Raw genomic sequence first — 12,145 nt, forward strand, 5'->3', positions numbered from 1 at the left:
AAAACGAGTTTTACTATCTACAGTAGCAATGTAGCGTTACATCCAAGGCCAAGGAACACTTTATTAACTTACAGTAGTTTGTGGGGTTACGGTACGTTACAAGAATCCCCATTCAGGACTAGAACGTCTGCTGTGTTTTATTAACGCATTTTATTTCTAACTAGCTTTTTAGCGTGATACCGGAACAGCGTTGTGTCTTTATTGCCTTGTTTTTTCTACATCAACTCGGATCATCCGCTTGTGAGGATGATGACTTTTTGACCCGTTTCCCCTCAGCTTCGTTCTGTGGGCTTGATACCATGTGTTTCAGACTCAAGTCAACGATAGCCCTTGGCCGGCATTTGCTAACAAGCGAGGCGGGCTACCCTTAACTAGCACCGTGATCTGCATTTTGCCAGTCTGACTTTACGGAGGCACAACACTTTAAAGCGCTAATGTTGTCCAAAGAGGCAGAGTTGTAGGATGTTAAACATTATTTTAAAAAAGCAAGTTTGAGTTGCCATTATACTCTGTTCAAGGCATTTGAACGCACCGTCGTTGCTCCCGGAGCTTGACGACAGAAACGCCCGGATTAGACGAGTAGAGCTTGAACTATCCATGAAGTTTCTTGTATTCATCCAAAATTAGATGAAAGTAACGTATTATTATTTGTTTTGTGTTCAGGTTTACTTTTACACACATTATCTGTTAGTGGCAGATGCCTTTTTTTCTCTGTTTCCAATGTAGTATCCAGTGTTTGGGCAAAACAGCATCAAAGACCGGCCAACCGCATTTCGACCACAAATCCCACGCTAGTCAGCGCCTGGTGTTTGCCGGGAAAATAAGACCTCCTTGTGTTAAAATGGGTCAGCTTCAAACAGTGACAAGCCAGCCGGAGGCAGCGTTTTCCTTAAACCTCCAACAACGTGAAAATCCGCTGCCAACAGTTGTCGTTTCAGCAAAGTCACGTGTCGTCAGCCAGAAACGAGGAGCCGAGACCCACTGTCTCAAACGTTGCCGTGAATTTTGGTGGTAAATCTGCCGCCGTTGTCATGGCTAACTGAGCACGTGGCCCCGCGAGAACAGGAAGCTCGTGTGTTAGAACGGTATTTTTCAGTGTTTTGCACTGAAACCACGTGTTAGTTTTTGTGGAGCAGAGCTGTACTTTGGTGTAGTTTGGTTTCCCATTTCTGACTGGCTGTCTGACTAATCTCTTGATTTTCCCTCAGGCCTCCTTTATGCTCTGTCTGTTTGTATTGTATACTCCAGTGTGGAGGTGGTTTACATTCTAGTCACACTTTTGAGTGGTGTGTTGCTGAAGTCCACTCTCAGAGCAGAATCACTACACTGACAATAACATGGCCTTGGTTGCGGTTTCTTGTACTGAACCGTGTGTGGATGAGGGCTTGCTCCGCTGTGTTCAGCCTCAGAATTCGTCATTCATAAAGCTTTGAATTAACTGAAGGTTGGAACTAAATACTTAACTGGAAATAAATGGAGCTGATGCTACTTAAAGTAGCCTCAAAGTTTCCTTAAGGTGAGGATTTTTCCCACGTGGCCCTGGTTCGGAGAGGTGAGTGCGTGCTGGAGGGGGAGTTAATGAAAACTGAAGGGTGAGAGGTGGGAGATGTTTATCGGCGTCTGCTGACCTCTGGGCTGACGAAGTCAGCAGAGCTGTGCGAGGTTCAGCGGGTCCTGCAGTAAAAACCGGGGCCATGATGGAAACGCAGCCGTTCCTCACTAACAACTCTCTCACAATTCACTGATAAGCGACACAGAGATAAGACACGCGGATTTTTCCACACCTCCGACAACAACGGCGCAGCCACAGCACTGACCACAGGCCCACGGCTAAGTCAGTCCATCTGCTTTCACAGTCCGGGCTAAAAGCACGAGACGCTAAATCTTTACAACATCTTCCTTGTTATCGGACACTTGGCAAAGTTTGAGCTAGATGAGAGTCAAATATTGCAGACTGTAAAAATGTAAAAGCTGAGAAAGTTATTCAGACAAATTTTAAGTTCCTCAGTTCAGATGATTTTCTTAAAGAAACTGTTTAACATATCGACACGTACTTTAATTTGTGATTAAAATGTCTGTATATCTGCTTCAACCTGCACCGTAGTGTGTTGTAAACCATTTAGTCACTGTGTGTGTGTGTGTGTGTGGGGGGGGGGGGGGTTTATGCCTTGTATGTCTTGGGCTATGTAGATTGTTGCTGTGCTGTCATGTCATTTATTAGCAGGGTGTACATTTCCAATAAAGGCTCCAGAGCACACCATAATGTAGATGTACAGAGTTAATACACAGTGTTCGTCAGCGATCACGACGTTTCTGATGAAGAATGTCATTAATTAATTAATATTCTCTTTTATCACAACTGTGTTTTGTCACCCACCGAGTTTGTACAGCAGCCTCCACTTACGTGTTCCCGCAGGAAGAGCTGTTAACAAACACGTGAATAAACCGTTTATTGAATGTTTATGAGCTGGACTCCGATATTCTCATGCTGTTTTTATGTCTTTGACTCTTGGATTTATGTGGCTCATCGTCATCTGTGTGTTCCTGTGTTTGATGCCTGCCTGCGAACCAAATGTCCTTCAGGAAATTAATAACGCCGCAGCAGAAAAACTGGCTTTACATACTGTTTGCAAACCAACAGCAGGCCCCCGCCCGCTCGCATGGCAGTGGGAGCGAGTCATACAGGAATGATTATCTAAAAACAGCCAAACTGTCTTTCCCCAGGAGTAACCTCGACTGGGAATAGGCGCAGTATCGGAACTGGAGCAGGAAGAGTGGACGGGGGGGGCAGCTCTTACGCAACCCGGAGCAAACGCTTCAAAGAAAACGGTTTCGTACGGGGCGGCTGTTCGTTCAGCGGGGAACGTTCACCGTCATTCGACGGAGAAATCCCCGATCACCTTTAAAGAACACGCCAAGACGCTCCTAGGTAGTCAGGGACGGGTCCACGGCTGTCCCGGCGGACACCAGGTTGTGTGGCTTTCCGAAAGTCTCACTACCGCGTACCGTTCTCTAACGGACTGGGCCAGCGAGGGGCATTCGATCGCAGTGTTTACGCTGCAGTAGCGCCGATTATATCGCAGCGTGGCGGCGTGGTGCCTCGCCTTCCTTTAGCTCATTTCTTACCAGTCTGATACGCAAGTACTCGTGCGACGTACTTGCGTACGTATATGTAGCATCGCGTCGTACTGTTGGATGATTTCATACTGACCCCAGTGGCTGCTGTGGCGCCGGCACTGCTCGGAGAAGTCGAATCCATTAAGGAAATTCTGACTGCTGAAAGGAGAACGGGGCCAGAGCAAATGGCGTTTTCACATCAAAACGGAAATTTGTTATCTGAACTCCAGGGCTTGTGCAATAATTAACTGCAAGAAATAGTGAATATGTGATCAAAGGGGCCTTTCCAGAGATTTTAGTCAGGGTTCATTTTCGTAGCAGGTTGATGATTATCGATGAGGTCCGTCGTACATCCACCAGAGAGAACCAGCAGCACTCGAAGTCCGACCACATTCCCTGATATAATAACAGTAATCGGCTCAAATCATGGTTTTAACTCTCTGCTCATTTTGCCTTTATTTAGACTGGGAGTTAACTTCACCCAGGATCAAAAAAAAACTGCTGATCAAACTGCTTTTAAGGAACCAAATACGCTGCATGGGAATTAACGAGAGTCCTGTTATCCTGGATTAATTAAGGCACATTTGAAGAACAGGCCCCGGGAAGATTAGCTAGTTGTTGCACCGCAACAGCTCACGGGGTCCAAATAAACGAACAAACAAACACATCTGTTCATAAGCCTCGTTCTTAAGATGTAGTTTAACTAATCCAGGCTTACAACATGTTGTTACCAGGCTCAAAGGATCCTGTTAATTCTCGTACTTCTCATACTTTTACCCACATATGCTCAGATACACATCGATCCAAAGTAAACTAGAGCTCGTGCAGGAGACGGAGGAAGACCTAAAAAGACAGGGCAAGAAAAACAGAATGGCATTGAATTAAAGAGTACGGGATAAAAGTTCCACTACAAAATCAAGACAAAGAGGCTGCGTCAGCAATTCTGGATATGCCTGTGAAAACGAGCCATTTTATTCTGAAAGTCAGTTCATGCTTGGGGTTCGCCTCGAAAAGTTGCCCTTGATCCAGCTCAGTGTGAATAAGTTGCTGTTTTTTTTTGCAGCTCTGGGTTCAAAAACTCAGACGACGGCTCCAGATGAACTTAAAACAAGCTCGGAAAAACTAAACAAAAAAAACAATGCGGGCCTGTGTCAAATCAACGGTGAAATCAGGCTGTAGTTCCCGTATTATTAAGAACAGGGTCCAGGAGGGATTACGAGGATAGAGGGATCAGACTCTGAGAAAAACCTCTGAGTCCAGACTTAATTCAGGAATCTCACAAAATAGTCTGCTGGAACGTCTGACAGAGATACGAGTCAGATTTATTCTGACGTGAGATCCCAAGTTCTGAACTTCAATACAATTTTAAGGCATTTGAGTTCTACCTGGTTTTTTTTTTTCCATTTCATGCTACTTAATACTTCACTATGTTTCAGAGGGAAATATCTGACTTTTTACTTCACCACTTTTATCTCATGGCTCTAGTTACTAGTTACGTTTCAGTTTGAGATTTTACATAAAAAAGCGTGAAACACTTATAAAATACAATACGTCGGTAAAGATTAAACCAGTGGTTGTCAGCATTTTTGGTCTTACAAATAATTATTGGGTAGTTGTGTCTCCCCGTCATGTTTCAGATGGCTATGATTTGCTATTAGTTCCTGGTCCCAAAGACATTTCCCCTCGAAACTTCTCACATGGTTTCATTTAAAAAACTGTTTGAGGCACAAATGGGTAAAATTATCCAATTTTTCACAACAAAAACAAATATTTGAGAAAAGTCCAGCTCAGAAGAACTTTGCTTCTTCTTCTTTCTTCTCCCATGAATCATCTGACGACCCCTCAGGTTCACCTGGTGACCCCCTGGAGGGGCCCGGCCCCCGGGTTGGGAACCGGTGGACTAAACTCTGGTCCCTGTCTCTGACGTAGCTAAAAGCAGCTCCAGCAGTAAAACGCTGCCGAAGCCTCCGTGACTCAGGATCAATGATCCATTAGAATCAGAGACCAGTCACAGGAGACAGGTCCCTGCACAGTGAAGTACTTTTACTGTGATACTGGAACTACAGGAAGTACTTTTACTGTGATACTTTAACTACAGGAAGTACTTTTACTGTGATACTGGAACTACAAGAAGTACTTTTACTGTGATACTGGAACTACAGGAAGTACTTTTACTGTGATACAGGAAGGACAGGAAGTACTTTTACTGTGATACTGGGACTACCTGAAGTACTTTTACTGTGATACAGGAAGGACAGGAAGGACTTTTACTGTGATACTTTAACTACATGAAGTACTTTTACTGTGATACTTTAACTACAGGAAGTACTTTTACTGTGATACTGGGACTACATGAAGTACTTTTACTGTGATACTGGGACTAGATGAAGTACTTTTACTCTGATACTGGAACTAGATGAAGTACTTTTACTCTGATACTGGATCTAGATTAAGTACTTTTACTCTGATACTGGAACTAGATGAAGTACTTTTACTGTGATACTGGAACTCGATGAAGTACTTTTACTCTGATACTGGAACTAGATGAAGTACTTTTACTCTGATACTGGAACTAGATGAAGTACTTTTACTCTGTTACTGGAACTCGATGAAGTACTTTTACTCTGATACTGGAACTCGATGAAGTACTTTTACTCTGATACTGGATCTAGATGAAGTACTTTTACTGCTCAGACACTAACTACGTGAAACTGAGGACACGCTGCGCCCGTATCTTAGCTGAACAGGATCGTGGTCGCGGGACCCGTACCTGTAATGGACTGACCGTAGAGGTGCTTTTACCTGGAGTTCGGGATCCGAGCGCTTCGGCCGCGGCCGGAAGTCCACGGGGGACATTTGGGGCGTCCCGGTGCGTCCACAGTCACTGATCAGCTCTCTCTGCTCGACTGAACCACTACACAGGAAAAACCACAGACGTGACAGGAATTAGAAACGGACGCATCCGTTTCCTACTGGTCCTGCTATTTTTAGAAAGTTAGACATTATCACAGATAACCAGCAACACACACACACACACACACACACACACACACAAACCCAGCTCCCCGTTACTATCTGGGAACAGATCATGCTGCCGCTGGTTACTACGTTATGAGACGTGACTTGTGTATATTTCTAATTTTGAAGTATTTTGGTTTTTATTCAGTTGTTTCAGAACTTGTTCTCGTTGTACCGGATAATAATGACTGCGATAGCAACGACGGGATTATCGATTCTTCCCAAAATCAACATACTGTTCTAATGTTCAGTCTTGATTTATCATCATCATCATCATCATCATCATCGCGGAGGAACACTTTCGTACATTCTCACCACCGAGCGACTGAGAAGAAAGAACCCGGAGCCCGAAACGATCCCGTGAGTTCGCGGCTGCTCGGAAATTCCTTCGTGTGTGGAAATATCCAATTAGCTCTGTGGGTTAATTACAGCCGCGAATAAACCATTAACTGCGCCCCCGCGGGGAGCGGCGCGCTCCGATTGGCCAGCGCCGAGCGGACCTCGTATAAGTACCGGCTGGGAAAGGTTGCGGCAGGACAGGCGGGACCAGCCGAAGACAGAGAGACCGCGACCAGGACCAGGACGACGACGAAAACAACAACAACAACAACACCACCACCTTCCTCATCCTCCTCATCCTCGCCGTGAGACAACATGCTGCCCGGATCCGCGCTGCTCCTGCCCCTCATCCTCGGCTCCGCCGCCTGCTTCGAGCTGCTGCCGGAGGAGGGTGCTCCCCGCCGGGCACGGTTCTCCGCAAACAGCCCGAGTGAGTCACGGTCGTGTGTAACCGGCAGCCTCTGATTTACCGTCCTGTTTGTTCCGCTCTGTTTCTCTCCCCGTTTGTTCCGGCGGTATCGAGCCACACCTCGCTCGTTCTGTCCTACTTTCAAAGGACCGTACCTGTGTTTTTTTTTCCCGTGTCCACGCTTCCAGAGCTCGTGTTTCTGCCTCCACCCTGCGCTCTTCCCGCCGTCCCGTCTTGATTCATGCTGCGGTGGGATGAGTGGAGACCGGTGGCTGGCGGCCTCGTGTTGCGGCACGGACGGAAACTGTGCTCGGTTCATGTCCCGAGAACTAAACCGGTGGTTTTAGGTCGTTTTCAACTTCACCTCTGACCCTCTCTGCGGTGGTTTGCGTCGATGGCGGACAGTAACAGTAAGAGTACATCTACTCAAGTACTGCACTTGAAGTGTGTTCCGTTTAGAGGAACTTGTACTTGCGCCTTCGCCCCTCTGCTCCACCACATTTCAGAGGGAGCAGCCTCGGTGACCTTCCGGACGCCCTCATAGCTCAGGACCGGACTCGAAGTTGAGTTGAATGAATGACCTCTGCCCGTAACAGAGGATCCTCGCAGTTTGTAAACACAGAACTAGTAGGAGATCGCGTCTTTAGAAATGGTTGCAGATTCATGTTCTGTCTGTGGACCGATCGTTTAATCGACTAATCGCTTCAGCTTCAGAAAGTACAGGAGCTTCGTTGTATTTTTTTTTTTTCGTATGATCATTAAATCCCCTGGTAGAGACTTGAAGTTGAGGATTTGTCCTACTGTCTGAAAAACGAGTGGAAAACAAGGGGCAGCCGAGGAAAAGATTCAAAGATCTAAAAACGCCTTGGAAGGGAGAGTAGTTTCATACCCGCAGCCCGCGCCGAGTTCCGGCATCATCCCTCAAAGGTAACGCGTGAAGCGTCGTTCGCTCCGTCTCCATCCCCATAAACCTCTCGGCCCAACAGCATGAGACGCAGCAGAACCGGGGCCTCGGTGCCGGGGACGTGCAGGTGATAGGCTGTATTGATAACTGACACTACCCCTGCACGTGTTGCCCGGACTGGGGGCGGTGAGCTTGTTAACATCGTGGGGGGGTCTGTTGTTGCAGACACGACTCAGGGCTGAGGGAAAGAATAAAAAGCACTTGGACCTCCTGCGAATGTTTTTCAGATAAAGAAACATCACTGTGTCTCTATTTACAGCCAGAATTGTCCTTTAAACGTGAGACCTGACCCCCGTTGACGGATCAGGCAGCGGTGTCTGTCTCTGGGTCTTCATCGAGGACACTAAACAGGATTTTAAGTTGGGCTACTTCACCGAGATTCGGCACAAAAACCCCGACATCGTTGTGTCCCTCCCGATCTACACTCTTGTGTGTCTGTGTGCGTAAAACCCGTGTGTGTGTGTGTGTGTGTGTGTTCGCAGCGGATGTGGCCAGATGTTTGAACGGTGCCGTGGCTGTGGGCTGCGGCTTCTTCTCCTGCCTGGAAAACTCGACCTGTGACACCGACGGGATGCATGAAATCTGCGAGCTCTTCCTCCACACCGCCGCCACCTTCAACACAGAGGTCAGTGTGCGGTTCTGTCCGACCCGCCCGCCCGTCCGCTCCCCGTCCCTCCGCCCGCCTCACCTGTGTCCGCTCTCCCGCAGGGTAAAACCTTTGTCAAGAAGAGTCTGCACTGCATCTCCCAGGGAATCACGGCGAAGGTTTTCCAGACCATCCGCCGCTGCAACATCTTCCAGCGGATGATCGCTGAGGTTGGTAAAACGCGCCGAGGAGCCCGCAACGAAGGCGACGCTGCCCGGTGCCTCCCTGATCACTGTCTGTCTTGTCTTCTTTATTAAAAACAAAGGTGCAAGAGGAGTGTTACACCAGTCTCGACATCTGCACCGTGGCCCGTACCAACCCTGATGCTATCGGAGAGGTGGTGCAGGTGCCGACTCACTTCCCCAACAGGTCGGGACCGAGGGGCGCACGTCCGTCCCACGCACCACGTTGTATTCAGTCTTAACCACAAATGATGTGCTCAGGCAGCAGCGCCGTAGTGCCAATACTGGCCCCTACGGAGGCCCCCCAGGAGGAGACCTCTGGGACGTGCAGATAGAAGGGATGCAATATTTGATCAGAACTGGTTTTCTAGGACTAATAGGTTTCCCGGGCCTGGAAGGCACTTGTGCTCTTTAAGTTTGACTGTCTCTGAAGTGACTGTCTCGTCCCGCCGGCTGATTTTCAACTTGTAGCTTCTTTGTGTGTGTGTGTGTGTGTGTGTGTGTGTGTGTGTGTGTGTGTGTGTGTGTGTGTGTGTGTGATAGCCTCTGATGCCGTAAGTGCTTTTCTTCTCTCGGGTCGTGTGTGTTTTTCTGTCTCCCTGCTGTACTCGGGTCTCTCTTGATTTCATCGCCTGGTTAAATAGAGATTAGATCGATTTATTAAACTTACAAGGGGGTGAAAGTAAAGTGCTACCTGCCCATTTAGTTCCTGACTCTGTGTCTTTTTTTCCCCCACACGCTGCTGAAATCTCCCCCTGTCCCGTGTGCCCGCTGGGTCGGCCAGGTACTACAGCACCCTGCTGCAGAGCCTGCAGGCCTGTGACGAGCAGACGGTGGCGGCGGTGAGGGCCGGCCTGATCGCCAGGCTGGGCCCCGACATGGAGACGTTCCTCCAGCTCGTCCAGAACAAGCCGTGCGCCGCCGGTTCCGGCCCCGCCGCCTACAACAACCCGTCCAGCTGGAGAAACATGCCCGTGTTCAACGTTCAGCCCGGCTTCAGAGGCCGAGACCCCACCCACCTGTTCGCCCGGAGATCTGTGGATGACGGCGAGGCGGAGGTCAAAGCCCGGAAGTAGAGACCAGGCACACTGGCACAAACACGCAGCTCACTCCTCAGATCGTGTCTCGCTATGATTACTGTTTAGCCCAGAGCTTTAGATGCTGATTGGGGTAATAATTACTATGAGGGGCTGTTTGTTATGGTGAATACTCGGGCCACCTGACGCACCTGCGGTACAGACCTTTGAAAAGTGGCCTATGGCAGTGATAACCTTTGATATTTATTTCCTTGAACCAGTTAATTTATGAAGCTGTTATATTTAATGTAGTGCGGGGGGGGCGGGGGGAGGCTGTGGAGGTCAGGAGACGCCTCCATGCTGGTCATGGAGCTCTTCGTGACCCCTGTGAGGGCCCGTTTTGCTGGTCTGAGATCACTTCATTAGTTCAAGTTGTACGCCATGTTTAAATGGGGGGGTGGGATGTTGGAAGCCGACCTGGCTGTTTGTGATAGAAATAAATTATGTGATATGATTCAGTTTGGCTCATGCGATTTTTCTTGATGTTGTTTTGCCCTGCACCAAAAAACTCTCACCGCTTAAAATCTGCAATAAGATGCTGAGACAAAACCTATAAGAGAAAAGACTTGAACAAAAATGAATCCACGAAGCAAATAATGCACAAATACAACGGACTGATTGAAAGAATGTATTTTGACTGTAAAAGGATGTTGTGAGTGGAAATCTCCACTTGCACTTTGATTAAAAAAATCTAGCCGTAAGTCCGCTTACCAGCCTTTTCTGGAGCTTTCAGCCTTATCCGATGGTCTTCATCGGCCGAACACCGTGAGATGCAGCCGAAAGCCTGGGCGGGAAGAGTAATCAGATTCCCTTACTTAGGTAGTAACAGCACATCGTGAATATGCCCCGTTACAGGTGAAAGTCCTGCATTCAGAATTTCCCCTCAGCAAAATGTACTTTAATTACTCGTTATTCAGAGCGATATCCCATCAAACCATGGAGCTGCTGTACTCAGTTACTTCTGGCCACTCACCTGAGGCTAAAGATTTTTGTCAAACTCTTATTTTCCGAGGCCAGTAACGAACTTTGACACTCAACTCCGTTTGAGTGGTTTGTAGATCGGCCGGAGGTGGAGAGTAACTAAGTACATTTACTCAAGTAGTGTATTTAAGCACAGCGTTGAGGCGCTTGCACGTTCCCTGAAATATTCCAGTTGTATGCTCCTCTACGTTTCTGTCTTTCCGGTTCTTTCCCTGCATTAACTGACGGTAACTTTGCGGATTGAGACTTCACGCGCAAACGTCCGTTGAACAAACGCAGGTTTCGTTCCACTCCCCAACAGTAGCCGAGACTCTCGGAAACCACAAGCAGCTGCAACTTACGCATGGCAGCATCAACGAGAGTCGGTCATCCAGTAGCATGATGAACAGGAAACGGACGCTTGTTCTGCGTGACAAGCGCGTGGACTTCGGGTGCGTTTTTCTCCAGATTCTCACAGCGAGTGTTTCACTGACGTGACCTCACGGACGCATGATTACTTTTCGTCGGAGCGACTCATGAGGCCGCAGGGCAGTGTTTTCTCTGCGGGGCCTGCGGTCGAAGGCCTCGGGCCCCGTTCCACCCCGGTGACAGGTTAAACCACCGGAGGTCAGCAGAAAACAGGACTTTCAACTGGGGAGGGGGGTTGAGTTACCGTCCGACGTCCCCCTGCACTCAAAACAAAAGTGTTCTTCTCATGGTTCCTTCACGTAGTAGTCTGAGCTTCACGTGCATCTGCCGCGGGGGGGGCGTGGGAAACAGCCTGCGTGACCAGCTCTCGAGCAAATGGACGTGATCTGTATTTTCAGGGTCTGGATTTTTCAACATAGCACAGTGTCTGCGTTAAAGCGCGTCTGGAAGGTGGAGAGTGGCTTGATGCCCGACTTTATTTATGTAGGTTGCAGCGCTGCCACCAGGTGGCGTACACACACATAAAAATATCCAGACCTCTTGTGTTTTCCCGGATTCGTCCAGCTGCCCAAAACTAATCTAGTGTTCCAAACAGAGACCTTCAACCCCGCAGCAGATGATAAACAGACCGTCGGCATCACAGCTCTGCCCCAATTTACCCCCGAAGAAGTGTTTATAAAACTCTGTTTGTTTGGGAAGCCGCAGCACAACAGCGGTTTTCCATCTACTGAGTCATGGAAAGACGAGAACTGACCTCTGCTTTATGCCCGGAGCAGATGCACGAATACGGTCCTGCTGGTCACCATGAGGCCGGAAGGCTGCATATATCCAAAAGTCCGAAATGATGAGCGGAGAAACAGGGATTAACCCAATCCTTAACCTCTGCCCCCTGCCCACCCCGTGGGCCTCCACTGTTCTGTGTGTACCCTGTTTAAGTATCCGTCCCATCAGCCGGAGTGCTGCTTCCCACTGGTTTGCGGTGTCGGTTAAATTGTTTCTGTTTAT

General features: G+C 48.3%; 1 protein-coding gene and 1 long non-coding RNA gene across 2 annotated transcripts in view; one reads left to right on the forward strand and one right to left on the reverse strand.

Annotated features, from left to right (window-relative positions):
- The window catches only part of LOC120806474, an 8,571-nt gene extending 2,547 nt beyond the window's left edge, over nt 1–6,024 (reverse strand). Inside the window, exon 1 of the long non-coding RNA XR_005709705.1 lies at nt 5,920–6,024. This is a non-coding gene — a long non-coding RNA (uncharacterized LOC120806474). The remainder of the gene's footprint in view (nt 1–5,919) is intronic.
- Nucleotides 6,025–6,662: 638 nt separating this feature from the next.
- stc1l (stanniocalcin 1, like) lies at nt 6,663–10,138 on the forward strand. Its single transcript, XM_040157688.1, has 5 exons — nt 6,663–6,904; nt 8,330–8,472; nt 8,556–8,663; nt 8,759–8,862; nt 9,460–10,138. Exons 1-5 carry the CDS (start codon nt 6,790–6,792, stop codon nt 9,749–9,751), a joined length of 762 nt encoding a protein of 253 aa, XP_040013622.1. The 5' UTR covers nt 6,663–6,789; the 3' UTR covers nt 9,752–10,138.
- Nucleotides 10,139–12,145: the final 2,007 nt, after the last annotated feature.

Source organism: Xiphias gladius, chromosome 20 (genome assembly GCF_016859285.1).
Source record: "Xiphias gladius isolate SHS-SW01 ecotype Sanya breed wild chromosome 20, ASM1685928v1, whole genome shotgun sequence".
Taxonomy (NCBI): domain Eukaryota; kingdom Metazoa; phylum Chordata; class Actinopteri; order Istiophoriformes; family Xiphiidae; genus Xiphias; species Xiphias gladius.

What these genes read in the sequence shown, in the direction of transcription:
- stc1l (XM_040157688.1), top strand. Translation starts at nt 6,790, where the DNA reads ATGCTGCCCGGATCCGCGCTGCTCCTGCCCCTCATCCTCGGCTCCGCC. An exon ending in CCGCCACCTTCAACACAGAG is followed by an intron (nt 8,473 to 8,555) that starts GTCAGTGTGCGG and finishes GCTCTCCCGCAG; the next exon opens with GGTAAAACCTTTGTCAAGAA. An exon ending in CCGACTCACTTCCCCAACAG is followed by an intron (nt 8,863 to 9,459) that starts GTCGGGACCGAG and finishes TGGGTCGGCCAG; the next exon opens with GTACTACAGCACCCTGCTGC.